General features: G+C 42.4%; 3 protein-coding genes across 5 annotated transcripts in view; 1 reads left to right on the top strand and 2 right to left on the bottom strand.

Moving 5' to 3' along the window:
* Positions 1–824: 824 nt before the first annotated feature.
* On the bottom strand, positions 825–3,771 carry LIPT1 (lipoyltransferase 1). The gene is made up of 2 exons (XM_019969777.2): positions 3,619–3,771; positions 825–2,008 (listed from the first exon to the last, which is right to left on the bottom strand). Exon 2 carries the CDS (start codon positions 2,005–2,007, stop codon positions 886–888), a length of 1,122 nt encoding a protein of 373 aa, XP_019825336.1. The 5' UTR covers position 2,008; positions 3,619–3,771; the 3' UTR covers positions 825–885.
* Positions 3,772–10,001: 6,230 nt separating this feature from the next.
* C11H2orf15 (chromosome 11 C2orf15 homolog) lies at positions 10,002–10,473 on the bottom strand. The gene has a single exon (XM_019969432.2). It carries the CDS (start codon positions 10,275–10,277, stop codon positions 10,002–10,004), a length of 276 nt encoding a protein of 91 aa, XP_019824991.2. The 5' UTR covers positions 10,278–10,473.
* Positions 10,474–17,883: 7,410 nt separating this feature from the next.
* Positions 17,884–26,904, top strand: part of TSGA10 (testis specific 10) — a 93,219-nt gene continuing 84,198 nt past the window's right edge. Inside the window, exon 1 of one of the 3 annotated variants that reach the window (XM_019969771.2) lies at positions 17,884–18,011. Coding sequence is in view for 2 of the 3 variants with exons in the window: in XM_019969769.2 (XP_019825328.2) it covers positions 18,220–18,363 (144 nt within the window). In the remaining variant the exon portion in view is untranslated. Of the gene's footprint in view, positions 18,012–18,205; positions 18,364–26,904 lie in introns of those variants that run through there. The other 2 variants (XM_019969770.2, XM_019969769.2) reach the window with 2 other exon arrangements.

Raw genomic sequence — 26,904 nt, 5'->3', positions numbered from 1 at the left:
CTAGCGCCGCCTGAGAAGACACTACTCTGCATGATTATGTGAATTTTCTTCTAGCATCGCCCACCATCTAGTTATATGAGTGGAAAATCAATTGTTGAAAAAAAGAGTGGCTATGATAGGTCAAGAGAAATGTGAGAATGCTGGTAAGAAATGGAGATGAAGCAAGAGACTAGAGAAAAGTTATTGGCTTAGAAAAGTGCAGTAAGCTTGATTTAGTGGGAGAGAATGAAAGGATAGGGAAATGTAATTAAAAGGGAGAAATTTATAGTTTATAGTATAGTATACTATATAGTATAGTATATAGTATCAAGAAGGCAGGGTTATATTCCCTAGTGGTAAGAAAAAGAACTGTGAGGTCAGAGTGTTCAATATGGTATCCAACCCCAAGATGGTAACAAAAGAAAAGAGCTGAAATACAAATGCAGTCAAGTATAGGGTTGGCCAAAAAGTTTGTTTCGGTTTTTGCATTAACATCTTATGGAAAAAAAACAAAAAAAACATCTTATGGAAAATCCTGAATGAACCCTTTAGCCAGCCCAGTATTAAAACCAATGAAGACAGACAGGGATTTCCCTGTGTCCAGTGGTTAAGAGTTCACCTGTCAATGCAGGGGACACAGGTTTGATCCTTGGTCCAGGAAGATTTCACATGCCCCAGGGTAACTAGGCCTGTGTGCTGTAACTACTGAGCCTGTGCTTTACAGCCTTCGAGTCACAACTACTGATGCCTTCGAGGCTAGAGCCTGAGCTCTGCAACAATGAGAAGCCCACGCATTGCAACTAGAGAAAGCCCATTCACAGCCAAGAATAAAGTTTTTTTAAAAATGCACTGTAAACATTTTAATTTTCTCATCAAAACTGTCAACATTAAGAAATTTACTTGGAATCACATTATTCCCTTAATTTTTTCACACAGAATATTCCATTTACTGTGTAGCTCATCATCCCCTGGATATGTTCTATGTAATATACTTGTTAGCACTGTCGTTTCAATTGGGGAAAATTTACTACCAATAAGACTTGAATTTAACTGGTCACATATTTCCAGCGGCAACCAATGATCAGGTGCTTCAATATTACAGACTTCAATTCTCCCATTCTTGACATCTATGAATACTTTAATTTCCACGTGTGACTGTTCATGTAACACAGTGAAGGAAGTATCTACACTGAACTTCGGAGTTTTGCCATATATCCATTCCCAGGTCTGTAGTCCTATGGCTTTGCTGTTTATTCCAGGAAACACTGTCTCATCTGTTGGGTTTATTAGGTGAATGTGATTATCGATTTGATGAGAAGTAGCATACTCTGTGGCAACAGCATTTATCACTACTTCACAGGTCAGAGTGGGATCTTTTTCCATAAGGTTTTTCACTAAGGCAGGTGTGCTGGCAGTGGCATTGCTCCTGATCCCTTGGTAAGGGCTCTTCAGCAAAGATGATAAGAAGGTCCCGTCAGTACCACATAGCAAAGTGCAGTGGTGATAAGCTGCATTGCGGCCAATCTTGGAAGCTGTTCCTGAGATTTTAAACTGTCCGTCAAGTAAAAGGTCAAATCTTTTAGTAGCCTGCACGTCCAGGTGTGGGTGGACAGCCTTCAAGGCTCTCACAACTAATTTTAGATTCTCCATCCTATCATACTTTTTCTTGGTTGTAAAAAAAGTCAAGTTGATGTTACCCATATCATGGTAGACCGTCCCTCCTCCACTTCTCCTCCGAGCCAGTTTCACACCTTCTTCTCTCATCAGATTCAGGTTACATTCCTGCCAAGGGTTCTGATGCCGACCAATTACCACAGTGGGAGAATTCCTCCACAAGAAAAGGACTGGCTTGCCTTCTAAATTCATATGGTCGTGGATCCAGTCTTCTACAGCCAGATTGTGGTAAACGTCATTGGAAATTGACTGTAAAATGAGTCCACTTTTAACTGTGTTTTTAAAGCCAGCTGCTGGGACCTTGAGATTACAAAGTAACTGGAAGCAATTCTTCATGGAAAATGGGATTAGCATGCTGTCAAAAATGGAAGATAAATTAATGATCGAGAAAAAGAAAATTAAATTCTATTTTGTAGCTATCACTTCTTGGTTATTTGATCCAAACTTATCTAAGTATCCAGTCTGGTTGCTTTTCTTGCCTTTTGGCTTTACCATTAGTCTTTAATAAAACTTCTCCAACAGAGTACTCAAAGGAAATAAATCATACAAACCTCAAATTGTTTTAGCTGAAGTGGAATAAGGGCAGAGATTATTCAAATAATAAAGCTGAAAATAATTATTAATATACCTCAAAGCCAAAAAATTATTTTGAATTCACAGGTAATACACATTCACTGAGAAAAATGAGAAAATACAAACAGGCAAGGAAAAAAAAAACCCGTAATACCACCACTGGGAAGTAATTACAACTAACATGTTGGTGTGTACCCATTTTTTTCTGTGCATGTGTAAATCCACATATACTTCCCCACCAGAAGTGTAACCAAACTTTATTTAATTCAATGTTAAACCAATTTTTACATCAGTCTTAACGTGTAATATTTCATTGTCAGATAACACCACCTTTTCCTCAACCAATCTCTTAGTTTGTAAGTTTAGGTTGTTTCTAGTCCTTCTGTGTTATCAACAATGAACATCAGTGTATAAAGATTTATGTCCTTATAATACTTGAAATGTAATTTCTATTTGACTGTGAGATACATGATTTACTGTCAGCCTGTTTTATTTTGATCAATATTAAATTAGGATGGATCCTCCTGAGGTCAGGGGAGAGGTCAGAGTAGCAAGGTTATATAGAAAGGTTAGGAACAATTTTATTATGTTTCAACACTTCACACATTATTTGTTAGCAGTGCTGATGAAAAGAGTGAAAATACTAGCTATAATAATGAAGTATTCTGACTAGCTATGATTGTAAAGAAACCATTTAATTCCATTTCTTAGAATGGTCATAATTTTCTTCTAGGTTAAAGGCCTGGGATGGACTGGGGTAGTAAAATCCATAACTAGGCCAAATTATTTTGTAGTTATGTCCCGGAGGAATAATTTCTATGGTAGAGTCTTCATATTTTCATCACTCTTGCTATACCTTGATACTACAGAAAGCGGAACCAGTTTACACTCTATCTAGAAAGATTAGGAGAGGTTTAACAGAGAAAGGGATAACTAAACTGAGTCTCCACATCTGATGCTTTTTACCACGTTGATGGGAGTAGCATATTCCAGGCAAACAGAGAGTCCTCTAACGGTAAGAGGGCCTTAGGGACTCTCTCCCCATGGAGTTCCACTACCAGTCTTCCAGCTCCACTGAAATCTGTGGCTGTGCTGACACGATCCCATCTCTTAGCACTTAACTTATCCAGAGTCTCAGGACGGCCGTGTGCCTGTCTGATTTCGGCTTTTTGGCTCTCGAAGGGCGCGCCTAGGGCTGGAACCCAACATGCCTAACTTGGGACCCTCCCGTGTTGAGCATAAACCGGTCCTAACCGTGGAGCCAGGTCCTCCCAAACTCTAAGCGGACACCACGGGGCCTGCAGCGCCCCGGGATCGGGGGTGCCCGACCGCTGCCAGTGCCCGGGGCCCACGCTGCCAGCCTGCACCCGCCACGCCTCCGGCTTCACACACCTGCTGCTTCCGGTCGCGCTCACGGCGCTCGCAGGCCCGTGTGCGAGTTACGCTTGCTACCCCAAGCCCAGCCGGCTGCGCATGCGGCCGCTCTGCCAGCCGCCCAGGCCATCGTGAGGCGGAGCACCGGAAGCGCCGGAAGGGGCGTGGCTGAGGGTTTCCGGTTGCGGGGACAGCGTCCTGCGGTGCCCCCTCCTTGGCGCCACGCCCCATCGGAAACAGGGACGCCACTCCCTTTCAAATAATAGCAGTAATTATAGTAGTATCGAAAGTCTTAGAGCCCCAGGCCAGATGGAGGTTCCCCGCGACACAGCCCAGAGCCGGCCCGGGGGGTGGAGGAGGTGTCAGCAGGGCGCAGGTAGGCGCGGAGCCGAGTCAGGCTGGAGGGGGCCCGCCAGGTACCCAGAGTAGTCCCCAGAGTAGTCGGGTCGCATGCTCTTCACTGAACATTTATCCATTGTGCTGAGCTTTGCGCGTCTCATAGTCCAAAGGGCAGGCAAGCAACTCCAGTTGGAAGGGGACGAAACTAAAATCCGTTTTAAAAGACAAATGGCATTTAAAGCAATAAACGCTGGTATTCCCAATACAGAGATGGTAACAGGTAGGAAGGAGAGAGCCGGAAAACTAGCACACCGAGGGTCATGAACGTCCCCACTCAGGGTATCCCTCAATGCAGTTGGCAAGAACATCCTTGTGGGGCTTAGCCAGGTGGGAAATTCCCCCAGCAGGCAAAGTTCTAGGTAACTATCAGATCAGATCAGTCGTTAAACTGCCTCAAACGCCAGTGGCTTAACGCAACGATTTATTATTTCTATCATGCGAAGAGTTGACTCATTGGAAAAGACTCTGATGCTGGGAGGGATTGGGGGCAGGAGAAGGGGACGACAGAGGATGAGATGGCTGGATGGCATCACCGACTCGATGGACATGAGTTTGAGTAAACTCCGGGAGTTGGTGGTGGGCAGGGAGGCCTGGCGTGCTGCGATTCATGGGGTCGCAAAGAGTCGGACACGACTGAGCATCTGAACTGAACATTTATATGGGCAAGGCTTGCTTGGGTGGCTTCAATGAGCATTCAGCACAGGTTGGCTGAGCCGAGGGCTCCACACCCTTATTCACACGTCTTAGTCACATCCCTGGCAGCTGGTGCTCACTGGCTGCTGGTGCACTTCCATTCAGGCATAGCCTTCGATGTAGCATGTCGGCCACATTCTCTGTTGGCCAAAGCACCAGCAGAGACAACCCAGAGTTAAGAGGTGGAGTAATGGACCCCTCCTCTTGATGAGAGGAGCCCAAAGAATTTGTCGTCCTTTTTCAGTCTTGGACAGAAATCAGTCTCTCCTTCGAATAGAAACCATTGAGACTTGAATTTTGAAGTGAGAATCATCCAGAGTTCACAGTTAGGTGGTGCGGATACCCGGACCAGGGCTCCATTTAAAGCTACAATAAAGACACAATGGCTGCTCATTTATGTTGCCCTTTTGATTTAAGAAAGGCAATGCCAAAGAATGCTCAAACTACTGCACAATTGTACTCATCTCACACGCTAGTAAAGTAATGCTCAAAATTCTCCAAGCCAGGCTTCAGCAATATGTGAACCGTGAACTTCCTGATGTTCAAGCTGGTTTTAGAAAAGGCAGAGGAACCAGAGATCAAATTGCCAACATCTGCTAGATCATGGAAAAAGCAAGAGAGTTCCAGAAAGGCATCTATTTCTGCTTTATTGACTATGCCAAAGCCTTTGACTGTGTGGATCACAGTAAACTGTGGAAAATTCTGAAAGAGATGGGAATACCAGACCACATGATCTGCCTCTTGAGAAATTTGTATGCAGGTCAGGAAGCAACAGTTAGAACTGGACATGGAACAACAGACTGGTTCCAAATAGGAAAAGGAGTTCGTCAAGGCTGTATATCGTCACCCTGTTTATTTAACTTATATGCAGAGTACATCATGAGAAACGCTGGACTAGAAGAAACACAAGCTGGATCAAGATGGCCGGGAGAAATATCAATAACCTCAGATATGCAGATGACACCACCCTTATGGCAGAAAGTGAAGAGGAACTGAAAAGCCTCTTGATGAAAGTGAAAGAAGAGAGTGAAAAAGTTGGCTTAAAGCTCAACATTCAAAAAACAAAGATCATGACATCTGGTCCCATCACTTCATGGGAAATAGATGGGGAAACAGTGGAAACAGTGTCAGACTTTATTTTTGGGGGCTCCAAAATCACTGCAGATGGTGATTGCAGCCATGAAATTAAAAGACGCTTACTCCTTGGAAGGAAAGTTATGACCAACCTAGATAGCATATTCAAAAGCAGAGACATTACTTTGCCAACAAACGTTCGTCTAGTCAAGGCTATGGTTTTTCCTGTGGTCATGTATGGATGTGAGAGTTGGACTGTGAAGAAGGCTGAGCACCGAAGAATTGATGCTTTTGAACTGTGGTGTTGGGGAAGACTCTTGAGAGTCCCTTGGACTGCAAGGAGATCCAACCAGTCCATTCTGAAGGAGACCAGCCCTGGGATTTCTTTGGAAGGAATGATGCTAAAGCTGAAACTCCAGTACTTTGGCCACCTCATGCGAAGAGTTGACTCATTGGAAAAGACTCTGATGCTGGGAGGGATTGGGGGCAAGAGGAGAAGGGGATGACAGAGGATGAGATGGCTGAATGGCATCACTGACTCGATGGACGTGAGTCCTGGGTGAACTCCGGGAGTTGATGATGGACAGGGAGGCCTGGCGTGCTGCGATTCATGGGGTCACAAAGAGTCGGACACGACTGAGCGACTGATCTGATCTGATCTGATCTTTGATTTAAGTCACTCTGAGTAAGTCTTTCTTGGATTATGCAGGTGGGAATGGATTCTGTGCAAAGTTAGTCCCAGTGGAAGTTTTCCTAGTTATCATTAAAGATAGCCACACAATTGTGTTGCCCTTTGCTTCTATTGTTGTAGTTTAGTTGCTAAGTCATGTCCAACTCTTTGGGACCTTATAGACTATCCCACCAGGCTTCTCTGTCCCTGGGATTTCCCAGGCAAGAATACTGGAGTAGGTTACCATTTCCTTCTCTAGGGGATCTTCTCAACCCATGGTCTTCTCACTTCATGTTGCTAGATCCAGTGAACTTTCAGTCTGCATTTACCCTTTCAGTTGACTGCCCCCACCTTAAAGATTGGTGGGCAGTCTTGACATTATCCTGTCTTGGTTTTCCACCAGCCTGTCAATTCTTCCATCCCCTCTGCGAGCTCCCTCAGCACTGGCCAGCTTCTGAATGTTGTAGTTGCTTTATCTCACACTCTACATTCACCCTAAGCAACCTCATTAATTCCCATAACTTTAGACACCACTCTGTATACAGCTTTCAAATTGGTATTTTTCATTCCATACACATAGAACTGCCTGCCTTGGAAACTGGTATGTCCAAAAGCCGTGCTCCCCAGCTCACTCTTTCTCCTAGAGAACCTTCATGCATCTAGCCATTTTTTTTTTTTAAACTAGAAACCCTTTCTTTCCCCCACTTTCAGACCATCATGATCTCCTGCCAAACTTCACCTAAACTCTGTCCCCTCGGCCATCATCTCACTTGGACAGTCGTGTCCTTGCAAAAACCATAAATGTCACCTCTTCAGAGAATCTTTCCTAGCTCCCACAGTTAAAAATCAAGTTTAAAAAAATAAATATCAAGTGTGTGTAATGTCTCCTGTCGGTTTGACTTTTTCTTCATGACATATCACAATTTGTATCTTATATAATTAGTCTGATGTTCTACTGGTAGACAGTAAGCATTACAAAGGTGTTATTATTGTTTCAGTCATTCATTCATGTCCAACTCTTTGCAACCGTATGGACTGTAGCCCATCAGGCTCCTCTGTCAATGGAATTCTCCAGGCAAGAATACTGGAGTAGGTTGCCATTTCCTCCTCCAGGGGATGTGCATGACCCAGGGATTGAACCTGCAATTCCTGCATTGGCAGGTGGATTCTATACCATCTGAGTCACCAGGGAATGCCACCAAAGAAGGCAGTTGCTGTTTTATTCCCAATTCTATCCCAAGCACCAAGAACAGTGCCAGGTTAGGTGACCAAATGAATGATCTGTGTATTTTTTTTTGTCTCCCAAAGAATTATTTTCTATAAATGATAAAGAGCATCATCTTATTGGCTTACATCCCTTTCAATGTTTTTAAACTCTACAAAAACATCTGTTTAGTTTTTCTCTGATTAACAGAATATTTTTTCCCCTAAAAGATTACTTTTCCTTTTGAGTATGCCTTTTTCCTTTATCAATATTAAGGATATTACTCAACTGGACATTAGAGATCACCATTAAATATTAAAGTACAGGAAAATGTCAAAACATACATAGTAGAAATATTTACAGGTCACTATCTGTCCAGACACAAGTGGTTTTTAATTTCAGCTAACATTATTTGGGACAATACTGCTGTTTCAAACTATTAGATGTTTCAGTAAGGATGACAAACATATATATATATATATGTTTATATATACATATATGTAAATATGTATATGTATACACACATATGTGTGTATATATATATGTATGTATACATATACATATATACATATACACATACATATATGTGTGTATATGTATGTATATATACATATATATGTATGTATATGTATAAAGTTTGAAACAGCATATACATATTTATATATGTATATACATATACATATTTACGTATATGTATATATATGTATGGAGAAGGCAATGGCACCCCACTCCAGTACTCTTGCCTGGAAAATCCCATGGATGGAGGAGCCTGGTGCGCTACAGTCCATGGGGCTGCTAAGAGTCGGACATGACTGAAGTATATATAAACATATATATATATGTTTGTCATCCTTACTGAAACATCTAGTAGTTTGAAATAGCTGCTGCTGCTGCCAAGTCACTTCAGTCGTGGCCAACTCTGTGTGACCCCATAGACGGCAGCCCACCAGGCTCCCCCGTCCCTGGGATTCTCCAGGCAAGAATACTGGAGTGGGTTGCCATTTCCTTCTCAATGCATGAAAGTGAAAAGTGAAAGTGAAGTCCCTCAGCCATGTCCCTTAGCGACCCCATGGACTGCAGCCTACCAGGCTCCTCTGTCCATGGGATTTTCCAAGCAAGAGTGCTGGAGTGGGTTGCCATTGCCTTCTCCAATGCTCGAAAGTTTGAAACAGCAGTATTATACATATATACATATATAGTATATATATTTATATACTATATATGTTTATATATAAACATATATATATAGTTTTTTAAACAACTAGGCTGTTTTCTTATATTAAATATTAGTGGCATAAAATGGTAACATCTGCAAGATAAATTATTACATTTAGAAAAACTGTTTTGTGAACTCTGAAATGAATTCTGTGTGGGTTAAAAAAAAAAGTTTTGAAAGGATGATGTGAAATGTGAAATGCCTCTTTAGCTACCAGTGATTTTTGACAGGACAGAAATGCAAAAATGCAGGAAGATAAAGTACTCTAAAGCAAAATCTCCAGCTGGAAATCCAACATATAAAAGCAATACACCAGAAATCATGGGAAATACTGATGTCAAAGTGGACACTGTTTTTTGGGTTTTGATCACTTGTTTAAGAAATACACTAGAATTAAAATGTTTTGGTGACATTTAAATACCCTTAGACAAAACCTCTGATTTTTGACAAGAATAGAGTGTAATATGAGAGAAATCTTGAATTTGAATTTTGGAAAGTTTCTTCTTTCTAAAGCAACTTTTTTTGAATCACTTCAGTTCAGTTCAGTCACTCAGTTGTGTCCGACTCTTTGCGACCCCATGAATCGCAGAACGCCAAGCCTCCCTGTCCATCACCAACTCCTGGAGTTCACTCAGACTCACGTCCATCGAGTCAGTGATGCCATCCAGCCATCTCATCCTCTGTTGTCCCCTTCTCCTCTTGCCCCCAATCCCTCCCAGCATCAGAGTCTTTTCCAATGAGTCAACTCTTCACATGAGGTGGCCAAAGTACTGGAGTTTCAGCTTTAGCATCATTCCTTCCAAAGAAATCCCAGGGCTGATCTCCTTCAAAATGGACTGCTTGGATTCCCTTGCAGTCTAAGGGACTCTCAAGAGTCTTCTCCAACACCACAGTTCAAAAGCATCAATTCTTCGGCGCTCAGCCTTCTTCTCAGTCCAACTCTCACATCCATACAGGACCACAGGAAAAACCATAGCCTTATGTATCATCAAAAGATGCAATCTACATTGATTCATAAACAGTAAAAAATAAGCGATCATCTTCCTTCATTTTGTTAGGTTTTCCTAATAAGGTAAGTCTCTCATTCATCAGGCCCTCTTAGTCAAAAGCCATTTTTGGTTTCTTTAGTAACATACAAAATAACTTCATTCGACGTCTGTCATTTCTATCCCATCACTTTCTTTAACACATATCACTGGACCCAAGGCTTTCTCTGAAAGATATCCTGTGCCAGTGTCTTTGCTCCTTGTAAAGGCTTCTTGATCTGTGTCTTCTAATCTTATTTTCTTGGTGTTTTGAAATAACTGAGTCACTGGCTCCAATTTGCTTTTCTCTGTCCTTTGCATTAAGCGATCACCCACTTTTGAATCCATATGCAAAGCAGAAACTTGAGTAGCAGATTTACTTGGGGAAAACCCCATTGGGACAGCTGAATAAAAATAAGATTGCTGATACCTCTTAAAGCAGTGGATAAGTTTCTTCCATGATTGCTTGAGGGAAAAACTGTTAACAAGTGAATAGAATGGGAATTTCAACTAACTTCAGGCAATGTTTGTTGTAATGGAATGTCATGGTGAGGATGCCAAAAATACACAGTAAAATCTCCTTCCTTCCCTCAGTGTTTCCGTTTTCTTTGTGGGAGGTTTGCAGGCTCTATAGGTTCTCTGAGACTTTTTGTTTTTTTAAAGGAATTCACCAGATGCTCTATTTTATCTCCTGGCAGAAAATTACAGAACTTCTCTACTTAGTCCTATCATTCTTGTTACAAAGAACTTTAATTTATTATTATTGGATTAAAGAAATTATTATTGAAGGCCAAACACTCTGCTGAAAAAGAATTAAAGATGCTGAAACAATGGATCTTATGAAAATTTACAAATTTTGTGCGTTAATAAAACACTTAATAGAGTAGAAGGGCAAATCAATGGGAGAAAATATTTGCAAATCATATATATGATAAAAGACTGAAACTCAGACTATATAGAGAACTCAGCAACAACAAAATAACCCAACTCAAAACTGAGCAAAGGACTAAAATAGACATTTCTCCAGAGAAGATAGATGAATGGCCAAAATGGCCAATGATAACATGAAAAGATGTTCACCATCACTAATAATTAGGGCAATGCAAATCACAGTTACCAGTTAGATACTGCCTTATACCTATTAGGTTACTATTAAAAAAAAAAAAAGAAAGAAAATAACAAGTGTTGATGATGTGGAGAAATTTCAATCTTTATGCACTAATGGTGGGAATGTACAATTGGTACAGCTGCTGTGGAAAAGTTTGACAGTTCCTCAAAAAATTAAAAACAGAATTACCATATGATGTGGCACACCAACTTCTGGGCCTTTAAGAAATATTTGTACACCCATGTTTATCACAGCATTATTCAAAATAGCTAAAAAGTGGAAGCAACTCAAGTGTCCATTGATAGATCATGGGTAAGCAAGATATGGTGTATATATACACACACACACACATATATATGATAAGCTACTCAGCATTAAAAAAGGAGGAAGAAATTCTGCAATATGTTAAAGCATGATGAATCTTGAGCACATTATTCTAGATGAAATAATTCAGTCACAAAAAGGCAAATGCTGTTTGACTCCACTTATGTGAGGTATCTAGATACCGAATCAAAAAAACAGAAAGTAGAATAGTGGTTGCCATGGGGAGTTGTTTAAGGGGTACAGAGTTTCAATTTTACAAGATGAAAAGAGTTCTGGAGATGAGTGGTGGTGATGACAGCACAGCATTACAAATGTATTTAATACACTGAACTATACACCTAAGAATGGCCAGGATGCTACATTTTATGTTATGTGTATTCTACCATAATACAAAAAAGTAAAGGAAAAAAGCCTCCAAGAAAGATACAGTGCTTTTTATTATGAATGTCCAATGAAGAGAGATGACCATGCAACATTGAAGAAAGAGCTTAAAAAGGTTGTAAAAGGAGGGGGCGTCCACTGAGGTATTGCCTCAATAATGGAGTCAAATTAGCCCTAAATAAAGACCACTTTGGACCTAATAAAGCTTAAAAGCAAACTTCTAAAGCAGGTCTCCAATAGGACTTTCTACAATGATAGAAATATCCTTTATGTATTGTCTAGTATACTGGCCACTAGTCACGTGTGGATGTTGGCATGTGAGAATTCTACTGACCCACCAACGAAAGCTAGATGTTAGAATTTGAAATGTACAAAGCACAAATGAGGGACTAAATTTTAAATTTTATTTCATTTTAATAACATAAATTCAAATGGCCACATGAAGCTAGTGGTTACTATTTTCAACAGGGCAGTTCTAAAGGATTAAATTGTTTTCAAGTAAACTCACTGCATTTCAGAATAAAACCTACACATATTTAAAGGAAAACCAAAATCTTCAGCACCAACAATGTCAAATCTGCAACATCTGGCAGCCAATAAAAATTTGTGTGTGCTCAGTTGCTAAGTTGTGTCTGATTCTTGGACGGTGGACTGTAGCCGGCCAGTCTCCTCTGTCCATGGGATTCTCCAGGCACAAATACTGGAGTGGGTTGCCATGCCCTTAGGGGATCTTCCAGACCCAGGGATGTAACCCTTGTCTCCTGCATCTCTTGCACTGGCAGACAGATTCTTCACTCTGAGCCACCTGGAAAGCTCAATAAAAACTTGTTGTTTGGTCGCTAAGTCGTGTCCGACTCCTTGTGACCCCATGAACTTACCAGGCATGAAAAGAAGCAGAAGGATGTGACTCATAACTAGGAGGAAAAAAATAGGTTAGTAGAAACAATCCCATTGGGATTTCCCTGGTGGCTCAGCAGTAAAGAATCCACCCGCTATTACAGAAGACATGGGTTTGATCCCTGGGATGGGAAGATCCCCTGGAGGAGGAAATGGCAACCCACTCCAGTATTCCTGCATGGGAAAACACCCAGACAGAGGAGCCTGGCAGGCTACAGTCCATAGGACGCAAAGAGTAGGACACGACTTAGCGACTAAAAGAACATCAACAAAGGTGGCATACGTAAATACTCAAACTCTTGTAATTTTTTCCCTGGAGGAGGTACTTTCCTATCTCCTATGATAATAATCACCTTCACCCCGCAAGCCTTCAACATCATCAGAAAGTTTTGAGATTTTTACATTTTTCTCTATTTTTTTTTTCAATTAATGCTAGATAGATCATGAGAACATTTTATTCAAAATAACCTTAGCATCTTAAGATGAAATGAGAATACTTTGTTTTCCCTAAAATAACATTTTAGGATGGTCTTTGAGAGCTCATGCTTCTTGTAACTTATTGTATCAGTTAGGTACAATTATATTTCACAGAAAATGTATCTCCTGGGACTTCTGCCTTTATCTAAAACAACTGGGACATGATTTAACTTTTTAGTGTCCAGCTATAGTTACAAAGTTATGATATCTTAATGCAACAAAATGAGAAAATGTACTGGCACAAATACTGATAAAAAATCAAAGCAGAGATGGGAAAAACATATGGCACATATTAAAATGCACTTTTATGAGATTTGTTCTAACATAAAAGATATTTATGTCTGTCAATAATATGCTGTGGGGGAAAATATGAGTACTCACTAGGCAAAAACAAGAATAGTTTGTCTCTTCAAATATGATATTACATTTGAAATGGACAGGCGAATACTATATCAAGATCATCAGAGAACAGCTATAAAAACCTAGTTGATCTATTTCATCTGTGGAAAAGACAGGGAGATAAAGCCACTAATAGAGTTCAGAACCCTTGGGTTATTTAAGAAAAGCGGAACATGTTAAACATTCAGTGAGTTCAGTCGCTCAGTCGTGTCTGACTCTTTGCGACCCCATGAATCACAGCAGGCCAGGCCTCCCTGTCCATCACCAACTCCCGGAGTTTACTCAAACTCATGTCCATTGAATCAGTGATGCCATCCAGCCTTGTCATCCTCTGTTGTCCCCTTCTCCTCCTGACCCCAATCACTCCCAGCATCAGAGTCTTTTCCAATGAGTCAACTCTTCACATGAGGTGGCCAAAGTATTGGAGTTTCAGCTTTAGCATCAGTCCTTCCAATGAACCCCCAGGACTGATCTCCTTTATAATGGACTGGTTGGATCTCCTTGCAGTCCAAGGGACTCTCAAGAGTCTTCTCCAACACCACAGTTCAAAAGCATCAATTCTTTGGCACTCAGCTTTCTTCACAGTCCAACTCTCACATCCATACATGTCCACAGGAAAAACCATAGCCTTGACTAGACGGACCTTTGTTGGCAAAGTAATGTCTCTGCTTTTGAATATGCTATCTAGGTTGGTCATAACTTTCCTTCCAAGGAGTAAGCGTCTTTTAATTTCATGGCTGCAGTCACCATCTGCAGTGATTTTGGAGCCCAAAAAGATAAAGTCTGACATTGTTTCCATTGTTTCCCCATATATTTGCCATGAAGTGATGGGACCAGATGCCATGATCTTAATTTTCTGAATGTTGAGCTTTAAGCCAACTTTTTCACTCTCCACTTTCACTTTCATCAAGAGGCTTTTTAGTTCCTCTTCACTTTCTGGCATAAAGGTGGTGTCATCTGCATATCTGAGGTTATTGATATTTCTCCTGGCAATCTTGATTCCAGCTTGTGCTTCTTCCAGCCCAGCGTTTCTCATGATGTACTCTGCATAGAAGTTAAATAAGCAGGGTGACGACATACAGCCTTGACGTACTCCTTTTCCTATTTGAAACCAGTCTGTTGTTCCATGTCCAGTTCTAGCTGTTGCTTCCTGACCTGCATATAGGTTTCTCAAGAGGCAGGTCAGGTGGTCTGGTATTCCCATCTCTTTCAGAATTTTCCACAGTTTATTGTGATCCACACAGTCAGAGGCTTTGACATAGTCAATAAAGCAGAAGTATATGTTTTTCTGGAACTCTCTTGCATTTTCCATGATCCAGCGGATGTTGGCAATTTGATCTCTGGTTCCTCTGCCTTTTCTAAAACCAGCTTGAACATCTGGAAGTTCGCGGTTCACGTATTGCTGAAGCCTGGCTTGGAGAATTTTGAGCATTACTTTACTAGCATGCGAGATGAGTGCCACTGTGCGGTAGTTTGAGCATTCTTTGGCATTGCCTTTCTTTGGGGTTGGAATGAAAACTGACCTTTTCCAGTCCTGTGGCCACTGCTGAGTTTTCCAAATTCGCTGGCATATTGAGTGCAGCACTTTCACAGCATCATCTTTCGGGATTTGGAATAGCTCAACTGGAATTCCATCACCTCCACTAACTTTGTTTGTAGTGATGCTTTCTAAGGCCCACTTGACTTCACTTTCCAGGACGTCTGGCTCTAGGTGAGTGATCACACCATCGTGATTATCTGGGTTGTGAAGATCTTTTTCGTACAGTTCTTCTGTGTATTCTTGCCACCTCTAAATATCTTCTGCTTCTGTTAGATCCATACAATTTCTGTCCTTTATCGAGCCCATCTTTGCCTGAAATGTTCCCTTGGGGTCTCTAATTTTCTTGAAGAGATCTCTAGTCTTTCCCATTCTGTTGTTTTCCTCTATTTCTTTGCATTGATCGCTCAAGAAGGCTTTCTTATCTCTCCTTGCTATTCTTTGGAACTCTGCATTCAGATGTTTATATCTTTCCTTTTTTCCTTTGGTTTTCACTTCCCTTCTTTTCTCAGCTATTTGTAAGGCCTCCTCAGACAGCCATTTTGCTTTTTGGCATTTCTTTTTCTTGGGAATGGTCTTGATCCCTGTCTCCTGTACAATGTCATGAAACTCTGTCCATAATTCATCAGGCACTCTGTCTAGCAGATCTATTCCCTTAAATATATTTCTCACTTCCACTGTATAATCATAAGGGATTTGATTTAGATCATACCTGAATGTCTAGTGGTTTTCCCTACTTTCTTCAATTTAAGTCTAAATTTGGCAATAAGGAATTCATGATCTAAGCCACAGTCAGCTCCCGGTCTTGTTTCTGCTGACTGTATAGAGCTACCCACGACCAAGGTAAGAGAAACCCAAGTAAGACGGTAGGTGTTGCGAGAGGGCATCAGAGGGCAGACACAGTGAAACCATAATCACAGAAAACTAGACAAACTGATCACATGGACCACAGCCTTGTCTAACTCAATGAAACTAAGCCATGCCGTGTGGGGCCACCCAAGATGGACGGTCATGGTGGAGAGGTCTGACAGAATGTGACCCACTGGAGAAGGGAATGGCAAACCACTTCAGTATTCTTGCCTTGAGAACCCCATGAACAGTATGAAAAGGCAAAATGATAGAATACTGAAAGAGGAACTCCCCAGGTTGGTAGGTGCCCAATATACTACTGGACATCAGTGGAGAAATAATTCCAGAAAGAATGAAGGGATGGAGCCAAAGCAAAAATACCCAGTGGTGGATGTGACTGGTGATAGAAGCAAGGTCCGATGCTGTAAAGAGCAATATTGCATAGGAACCTGGAATGTTAGGTCCATGAATCAAGGCAAATTGAAAGTGGTCAAACAGGAGATGGCAAGAGTGAATGTTGATATTCTACACATCAGTGAACTAAGATGGACTGGAATGGGTGAATTTAACTCAGATGACCATTATATCTATTATTGTGGGCGGGAATCCCTTAGAAGAAATGGAGTAGCCATCATGGTCAACAAAAGAGTCTGAAATGCAGTACTTGGATGCACTCTCAAAAACGACAGAATGATCTCTGTTCGTTTCCAAGGCAAACCATTCAATATCACGGTAATCCAAGCCTATGCCCCAACCAGTAACGCTGAAGAAGCTGAAGTTGAACGGTTCTATGAAGACCTACAAGACCTTCTAAAACACCCCAAAAAGATGTCCTTCTCATTATAGGGGACTGGAATGCAAAAGTAGGAAGTCAAGAAACACCTGGAGTAACAGGCAAATTTGGCCTTGGAATACGGAATGAAGCAGGGCAAAAGCTAATAGAGTTTTGCCAAGAGAATGCACTGGTCATAGCAAACACCCTCTTCCAACAACACAAGAGAAGACTCTACACATGGACATCATCAGATGGTCAACACCGAAATCAGATTGATTATATTCTTTGCAGCCAAAGATATTAAACATTAAATGCTAAAAAGGCTAAACTTTTCTTTTCCAGCTGGCAGAAAAATGCACTTTTCATTCTTTTTCACTAACAAGCTCCTTTCTTCACTTTTAGCTAATAATTGGTCAACATTAACATAGCCGGATGGCCAAAAATAATGTTATACTTGGTTAAGTTAAAGGAGTGTTCCAAGATTGAAGGCTCCTAATAGAAGACAAGTTTAAACTGTATTAGATAGGAAAAGAATCAATACAATATTAAATATCAAGTGAGATACTCTACCCTTTCAGTTTTTGTTTGTTTGTTAACCGTGATCACTTTTTTGGGGGGACTTGGAGACGGCCTGGCTTGTGGAGAAGATATACAGGTCAGGAATCTGCACTGTCATTTTTCTCTCCCTGTCATTCCCAGATTCAACTCAGAGTGGATGGTACAGGGCGGTCAGGGCTCCCCAGACTGTGCAGGCTGCGGGCGCTCACCCCAAAAGGCCGGCTCTCTCTTGCGGGGCTGCAGCAGCAGAACCTCACCAAAGGAAGGCTCCCCGCACAGAGGCCCCTGACCGAGGATGGAGAGCGCATCACCCTCCCAGCGCCCAAAAGCAACTCTGCGGAGTAACGAATTCACTAATCCGTCCAGAATGGCGACCGATCCCTGGGAAAATAGCACACAAAAGTGGCAGTAAAGCAGCAAGTATCCCAGAGCTAAGAGAAGACAGCCATAGGCGGGGGAAAAAATAGAGCTCTGCGCACGCGCACTCTACTCAGTTAAGATGGCCACCCGCAGGAAGTTGGGAAAAAGCTTGGAAAAGTGGGTGGAGGCTGGTTACTAGGAGACGGGACGCTCTGGAGGGTCGTCTAGGCGCTGCGTGGGCTTGCGCCTGCGCGGCGCGGATGGACCAGGAAGAAGCCTTTCCAGGGCGCCCTGTAAGGCAGACAGGCGGACGTACGCGACGCTACGTGCGTGTGTGCGCGCGCACGGCTTGTAGTCCCCGCGAGAGGGAGGGTCGAGCCAGGTACGCGTGCGCACAGGGACTTGGGGCGCGCGGGACGGAAGCGGAGTGAAGGCGCCGGGGAGGTGGAGGACGAGCCCCCTCAGGTACAGAGCGTGAGGGCGGGGCCGACGGCGACGCCGGCCGGCGCTAACCGCCCCCACCTCCTTCCCGCCGAGTCCCGCCTCCTTCCCGCCCGGTCCCGCCTCCCTCCCGCCGGGTCCCGCCTCCCTCCCGCCCGGTCCCGCCTCCCACCGCCCCCCGGGGAGGGGCCAAGTCGATTTGGGGTGGGAAGGGAGGAGAAGGGGGCGGAGGATGGAGACCTTGAGGGATCTGGATCCCAGGCGGGGACCGAGTCCTGGTAGTCGCCGGGATGATCTCCGGGGAGGATGGCGGGCCAAAAAGCCCGGGGAGGGACCCACCGCCCCAGGTAGAAGCACGGGGATGCGCCGCTTCGGGGTAAAAGCATCTCCTGGGTCAGCAGGCCTTTGAGAGGGCAGCTGCAGGGCGCGGGTGTGGCGGGGATTAGGGTCTGTGGGCGACCCCTGAGGTGGATTTTGGCGCCGGCGTGAGGGGCGGTAGCGGGCAGAGTTGCGGTCCAGAGAAACCCTCCCGGAACAAACTTTGCGCGTGTTGTCGTTTCTCGGGAGCTTAGGGTTGAGCTTATGTTCCTATGGTGACCGCTTCGCTTCCCGCCGCAGCTTTCGGCTTGGTTGTTGGGGGACTGTTCTGTTTAGAAACGCTCTGGAGTGGCGCTGAGGAATTTGGAAGTCAGAGATTTGGGGGTTCAACCAGGGTCTGCGTGATTCCCAGCTTCTCATTTCTGAACCACTTTATAGACTTTGGGAAGTGAAGGGCCGAGATTACGTAGGCATTTGCACGAAAAATCTCGTATAATTACAGTAGAAATTATACACAAGAAAGGCAGGGTAAGCTGGCTTTTCTTTGAAAAAGTGTTTGAGATTTAAATTGAATAACTTTGCTCCGATCATGGACATGATACCTAAACATGCAAAGGAATACACTTTTTTTATTCTTTAAGAAAAGTCAAGGATAGCGATTTCAGGAAACATTGCATAGATGACAGTATCTCTGTGTTTGTTTTCCTTCTTCCAGTCTAGGTTATTATCTCAGGATATTCGTTGTTTTAAATTTCCTCTAGTGGTTTTCAGAATTTCAAATAAACCTTTTCTTTAACCCGTAAAGAAATAAACAGAATAATAATCGGGTTGAAATTATAAGAAAACAGATTAATTATAACTATGAACTAATAGTTATAACTAATCTATGACAGTTTCAGTTCAGTTCAGTTCAGTCACTCAGTCCGACTCTTTGCAACCCCATGAATTGCAGCACGCCAGGCCTCCCTATCCATCACCAACTCCCGGAGTTCACCCAAAATCAGTGATGCCATCCAGCCATCTCATCCTCTGTCGTCCCCTATTCCTCCTGCCCCCAATCCCTCCCAGCATCAGAGTTTTTTCCAATGAGTCAGCTCTTCGCATGAGGTGCCCATTAGGACATAACTAATCTATTATAGTTTAGGACAGGGGTGCCTGTTGTACTACTGTTCATGGGGTCTCAAAGAGTGGGACATGAATGAGCAACTGAAGAACAACATAACTATGAAAGGAAAGTGTCCCATTATTCAAATCTGCCTCCAGGATAAAACTGATTTTTTGTTCCTATTTGAATTGATCAAGTAACTAGACCATTTAGTCTTAATTCAGTTTAGTTCAGTTCAGTCGCTCAGTCGTGTCTGACTCTTTGCCACCCCATGAATTGCAGCACGCCAGGCCTCCCTGTCCATCACCAACTCCCAGAGTTCACCCAAACTCATGTCCATCGAGTCGGTGATGCCATCCAGCCATCTCATCCTCTGTCATCCCCTTCTCCTCCTGCCCCCAATCCCTCCCAGCATCAGGGTCTTTTCCAATGAGTCAACTCTTCACATGAGGTGGCCAAAGTATTGGAGTTTCAGCTTCAGCATCAGTCCTTCCAATGAATACCCAGGACTGATCTCCTTTAGGATGGACTGGTTGGATCTCCTTGCAGTCCAAGGGACTCTCAAGAGTCTTCTCCAACACCATAGTTCAAAAGCATCAATTCTTCGGCGCTCAGCTTTCTTCACAGTCCAACTCTCACATCCATACATGACCACTGGAAAAACCATAGCCTGGACTAGACGGACCTTTGTTGGCAAAGTAATGTCTCTGCTTTTGAATATGCTATCTAGGTTGGTCATAACTTTTCTTCCAAGGAGTAAGCGTCTTTTAATTTCGTGGCTGCAGTCACCATCTGCAGTGATTTTGGAGCCCAAAAAGATAAAGTCTGACGCTGTTTCCACTGTTTTCTCATCTATTTCCCATGAAGTGATGGGACCAGATGCCATGATCTTAGTTTTCTGAATGTTGAGCTTTAAGCCAGCTTTTTCACTCTCCTCTTTCACTTTCATCAAGAGGCTTTTTAGTTCCTTTTCACTTTCTGCCATAAGGGTGGTGTCATCTGCATATCTGAGGTTATTGATATTTCTCTTGGCAATCTTGATTCCAGGTTGTGCTTCTTCCAGCCCAGCGTTTCTCATGATGTATTCTGCATATAAGTTAAATAAGCAGGGTGACAATATACAGCCTTGACGAACTCCTTTTCCTATTTGGAACCAGTCTGTTGTTCCATGTCTAGTTCTAACTGTTGCTTCCTGACCTGCATACAGATTTCTCAAGAGACAGGTCAGGTGGTCTGGTATTCCCATCTCTTTCAGAATTTTCCACAGTTTATTGTGATCCACACAGTCAAAGACTTTGGCTTTAGTCTTAATTAGTGGGTAATAACTAGGAAGGTACATTCATGAAATACATATTTTAAACAATATACACTTTAGCATTATTTAATGGCAACTTCCAAAATAAATCTTGTTTACCTTCTGAAAAAAGTCACTGCTTATGACTCCTCTGAAGTAGACATTCTCAGTCTCTTTCTTTTTCAGTTTGTTTCAGGATAATTTGCTTTTAAAGTACTCCAGTTAGAAGTGGTTAGAGCAGTTGTTATGTTTAAAATATTTATTTGTTTATTATTTATTTATTTGGCTTTGACGGATTTTAGTTGCAGCATATGAGATATAGTTCCCCTACCAGGGATCGAACCCAGGTCTCCTCCATTGGGGGTGCACACTCTTAGTCACTGGCCCACCAAGGAAGTCCTGGAGCAGCTGTGTTATTATTCATTCCCTTTTCCCAGCATACATGCCTCCATGTCCCCAGATGTAGCCCCTATCATGACTCCTGTGGCAGCCACTTCTTGCTTTTCCATAGATTTTCACTGTCATTGTATGTGAAGTTGCACTTTCTAGCTTGGCTTGTTTTGAACTTTGTGCACATGGAATTGTACTAAGTTCTCCCTTATATTTTGCTTCATTACTCAACATTGTTTTTATGGTTGATCCTAGTTATTGCTTGTAATTAGTTGCTTGTTGTTCCATTGTAAGGGTATACCACAATTTATCTACTGTGCTGTTGGTGAACGCTACAATTTCTACAGTTTTTGGTAAATATGAACAGCACTGCTGTGAATTTTCTTCCACATGTACCCATGATAATCTTTTGAAGTGAGCTAGTTAGTAAGGTGGGCTTGTCTGGTGGCTCAGTGGTAAAGAACCCGCCTGCCAATGCAGGAGATGTGGGTTTGCTCTCTGGGTTGGAAAGATCTCCTGGAGAAGGAAACGGTAACGCACTCCAGTATTCTTGCCTGGGAAATCTCATGGACAGAGGCACCTGGCTGGTCACAGTCCGTGGGTCGCAGAGTCAGATATGACTTAGCAACTGAAGAGCAAACAAAGTAAGGTAGTTCTGTTTGTCTTAGTTATGTTGTTAACATCAATCTACATTATTAAATTCTTTTGGTTCAGAAAAGCCTCTTGACAACAAAAGGAAATGATAAATGATACTCCTCCTAAGGCCACTGTTTTAAGCTCCTTAAACAAATCAGGTTATTTCTTTACAGTAAGGTCTGGATTGGAGAGAAATGAGGAGCTTGGGTTTGGATGGAATGACTAGAGAGATTATTTCTTTTTAAGAAAAGTTATCAAGTGACCTTACTATTTCGTTTGAAGTGAATGCCTAAAACATTTATTCACTTATTTTTATTATAAATACAGAATCTACCTCAAAATTATTCATAACATTTTATGTGGTTTTCTATGTCCTCTGTTAGTGAAGCTATTCCTACTTACCTCAAAGTGTCTTTTAACCTAAACTTTTGGAGACAATTTTCTTCAAAGAAAACAAGTTGACCTTTTGTGGAACCAGATTTCAGAATCCCATATAGGATAACTCCAGTGTTTTCAATTATTCAATCAAAATATTTAGTAGACTTTTGTTGAACACATAGTATATGCCTGATATTTTGCTCAACGCTGATGAATACATTTTAAATGCAACTGATTTTATTTATTTATTTTAAAATTTTATTTATTTTTAAATGTACTCTTGGCTGTGCTGGGTCTTCGTTGCTTTGTGGGCTTTCCTCTGGTTGCTGTGATTAGGGGCTGCTCTTAGTTGTGTGAGGGCTTCTCTTTGTGGAGCACAGGCTCTAGCGTGCACGGCCTCAGTAGTTGCAGCACATGGCCTCAGTAGTTGTGGCTCCTGGGCTCTAGAGCACAGGCTCAGTAGTGGTGGTGCACAGGCTTAGTTGCTTCGTGGCACGTGGGACTCTTTCCAGACCAGGGATTGAACCCATGTCTCCTGCATTGGCAGGTGGATTCTTTACCACTGAGTCACCAGTGAAGCCCCTGATGATTCTTTTTAACACGTGATCTTAACTCCTGTATCGCTGAAAAATTAAAATTCTGCCAGGCAGGAACTTCAAATTTCTACCCCTTCTTATTTAAATCTTCACTTGACCTTGCTTTTTTCTGTTTTGTTTCAAAGGACAGTGCACACCCCTTACCTGGTTTTCTCTTATTAACTCAGTGTCCTTTCTTTATTAACCCATATCTTAGGAATCTTTGTTGTGTTTATACTGTAAGAATTCTTATCCTAGAGTACAAGAACTTTGGGGAATTCTTGAACCCCTTGGAATGGTTTGTAAACTTTTGTATGTGTTTGCATTTTCCTGAGGTCAGGACTCAGGTGCATGTAAATTGCTTCAGTCATGTTCAACTATTTGCGACCACATGGACTGTAGCCCTCCAGGGTCCTCTGTCCATGGGATTCTCTGGGCAAGAATACTGGAGTAGATTACCATGCCCTTCTCCAGGGGATCTTCCCAATCAAGGGATCAAACCTGCATCTCTTAAGTCTCCTGCAGTGGCAGGCAGATTCTTTACCACTCACGCCACATGGGAAGTCCTAGGACCCAGGGCTTTGCTTATTCCTGAAAGGGGTCCTTGACATACAGGAAATTAAGAAACAAGTTTTTCTCCCCTTGCATTGGCCCTTCAAGCTTTCTCTACCTCTTTTCTCACAATCACGCTTTGTAAAAGAAGTCTACATTTTCTATTTCTTTTTCTTTACTACTCCTTCGTTTGTTAGTCCTCCTACCATTGAAACTACCTTATTTGAATCATCAAAATTGATTATTTGGAAATGGTTTTTTTGAGTACCATTGAAACTACCTTATTTGAATCATCAAAATTGATTATTTGGGAATGGTTTTTTTGAGTACCATTGAAACTACCTTATTTGAATCATCAAAATTGATTATTTGGGAATGGTTTTTTGTGCGAGGCATTCCTCTAGACATTAGGGACATAACAGTGACCAGACAAGTGCCTAGAATACTTGGAGCTTAATTCTGGTAGAAGGTGACAGACAGTAAACAAATGAAGGTATAAATGATATAATTTCAAATCGTGCTAAGTGTGAATAACCTAATAGGAGAGTAAATAGGAGAGAGGGTACTTTAGGTAAAAAAAAAATCAGGAAAGGCCCTTTGAATATTTGAGCTGAAGAGCTGAGGGTAAGAAGTAGCCATTCATACAAAGGACTGGGGAAGAAAATGTTCTCAACAGAGGGAAATCAAGGGAGGAGGCCCCGAAGTGGAAACAGATTGGCATGATAGAGGAACAGGAGGAAAATCAGTAAAGCTGGTGGGTGAACAAACGAGAGAGTAGGGGCTCTGCTCTGGCATGTGAGGGCAGTGGCCAGATCAGTCAGGCCTTAAAAAGTTTGGTTTTTATTCTGATTACAGTGGGGAGCCATTGGGGTGTTTTTGCGCAGGATCTCATTATTTTAAAGTGATTGTTTTGATTTAAGTTTGGAAAACAGGTCGCAGGGAGCAATAGTGGAAGCAAAAAGATCGGTTAGGAGACTACTTCAGTAATCCATGTGGGAGATGATGCTGATTTGAACCAATAAGGAGGCAATAATTAAAATGTACAGAAGTGGACAGATTGAGGATATATTTTGGAGATACATCCAAAAGGGCTTGTTGATGGATTTGAAGAGGTTCAGGGAAAAAGGAAACAAGGACAACTCCTCGGTTTTTTAGCTCAGTCACTGTACAAACGGCAGTGCCATTTGACACGGGAAGGACCAGGAAGGGACACGGTGGAGGCAGGGTTGAGAGCAGGAGTGCAGGCGGGGAAATTAAGAGGTCTGTTTTAACATGCTGAAGTTGGGATGACAGTGGATGTCCAACAAACCCAACACACGGTGTTAGGAGCTTCAGTAGGAATACGGTCATAGTTGGAGGGAAAGTGGAAAACATGTGCTGAGTCTTTTGGGGGAAAGCGAAAAAGTGAAAGTTAATCATTCAGTCATGTCCAATTCTTTGCAACCCATGTTCCTCTGTCCATTGAATTCTCCAGGTAAGAATATTGGAGTCAGTAGCCATTTCCTTCTCCAGGGGATTGTCGCGATCCAGGGATTGAACCTGGGTCTTCTGCACTGCAGGCAGATTCTTTACTGTCTGAACCACCAGGAGTCAGAAATACTTTTTTTGTAGTCCTGTATTGCCTTGCATAGGCTTCCCTGATAGCTCATTTGGTAAAGAATCCACCTGCAATGCAGGAGACCTGGGTTTGATCCCTGGGTTGGGAAGATCCCCTGGAGAAGGGAAAGGCTACCCACTCCAGTATTCTGGCCTGGAGAATTCTATGGACTGTATAGTCCATGGAGTCAAAAATAGTCAGACACAACTGAGCGACTTTCACTTTCACTTTTCATTCCCTTGTGTACATGTATGTGCATTTCTCTCAGATGATACTAATTATGCTATACTGTAATTTCCAGTTTATTTGTTCCGGATTCTCTAGATTCATTGTGGGTTGAAATTGTAAGTTTTTGTTTTCCATCTGTCTAGCCCCCAAACTTAATATAGTTCATCCTTTCCTGAAAGTGAATGTCGCTCAGTCGTGTCCAACTTTTTGCAACCCCATGGACTATACAGTCCATCAAATTCTCCAGGCCAGAATACTGGAGTGAGTAGCCTTTCCCTTCTCCACGGGATCTTTCCAACCCAGGGATCAAAACCAGGTCTCCCACATTGCAGATGGATTCTTTACCAGCTAAGCCACAAGGGTGTTTATAAATTTGTTTGATAAGTGAATAAAGGTCACAGTCTGGTAGTATGAGCTGAAATGGTGATGGTCATGGTGGAAGGCAGGTGTTTGACAGAGATTTTCCTGAAGAGATCAGTAGGAAATGATGGCCAATTAAATAAGTTGAGTGTTGAGAGAAATTATTAATAATAGTAATTGTAAATAATAATTTATATAACAATTGTAAATAACAATAATATTTCAGATCAGATCAGATCAGTTGCTCAGTCGTGTCCGACTCTTTGCGACCCCATGAATCGCAGCACACCAGGCCTCCCTGTCCATCACCAACTCCTGGAGTTCACTCAGACTCACGTCCATCGAGTCAGTGATGCCATCCAGCCATCTCATCCTCTGTCGTCCCCTTCTCCTCTTGCCCCCAGTCCCTCCCAGCATCAGAGTCTTTTCCAATGAGTCAACTCTTTGCATGAGGTGGCCAAAGTACTGGAGTTTCAGCTTTAGCATCATTCCTTCCAAAGAAATCCCAGGGCTGATCTCCTTCAGAATGGACTGGTTGGATCTCCTTGCAGTCCAAGGGACTCTCAAGAGTCTTCTCCAACACCACAGTTCAAAAGCATCAATTCTTCGGCGCTCAGCCTTCTTCACAGTCCAACTCTCATGACCCAGGAAAAACCATAGCCTTGACTAGACAAACCTTTGTTGGCAAAGTAATGTCTCTGCTTTTGAATATGCTATCTAGGTTGGTCATAACTTTCCTTCCAAGGAGTAAGCGTCTTTTAATTTCATGGCTGCAGTCACAATAATATTTAGTAGTTATTATTTATTGCCAAGCCCTATTCTAAGTGCTTTACATAAAATAAATCCTCACAACAACTCTGTGAAGCAAGTACTGTTATCATTCCTATTTTGTTTTATGCTTTAGATACTTATTTGTTTATTTTGCTGCTCTGGCTCTTAGTTGTGGCATGCAGAATCTTTCAGTGCAACATGTGAACTCTTAGTTGTGGCATGTGGCATCTAGTTCCCTCACCAGGGATTGAACCCACTCCCACTGCATTGGGAGCACAGTGTTAGCCACTGAACCAGCAGGGAAGTCACTGTCATCCCTGTTTTAGAGATAAGGAAGCTGGGGCCAGAGTAGTAATTTGCCCACAGTCATGCAGCTGACAAGGGGCAAAACTGACATCATGAACCAAAGCAGACTGATGCTACAGAGCATGCTCTTAACGACGGTGCTGTGTTGCTTCCCCAGTGAGAAGGATTGCGATTCTAGCTTGGGTGACAATTGCTGCTCAAAAAGTACTCTGTACTTTACTTACATGCCTTCTCTGACCTCTGTTCCATCCAGAGGTCATGGGAAGGTGGAAGATATTCAGGTGGACCAAGGTGGAAAAACTGGCAGGCCAGGCATGGCCATTTCAGATAGACTGATTTCTCTCCCTCTTTATTGCTTTCAAAGCTAGTGCAGGGAAAGCAGCAACTCTAATATGATGGCTCACAGT

This window comes from Bos indicus, chromosome 11, assembly GCF_029378745.1.
Source record: "Bos indicus isolate NIAB-ARS_2022 breed Sahiwal x Tharparkar chromosome 11, NIAB-ARS_B.indTharparkar_mat_pri_1.0, whole genome shotgun sequence".
Lineage (NCBI taxonomy): Eukaryota > Metazoa > Chordata > Mammalia > Artiodactyla > Bovidae > Bos > Bos indicus.
The sequence above is the reverse complement of the archived record's forward strand: the minus strand, read 5'-3'. Positions and strand labels throughout refer to the sequence as shown.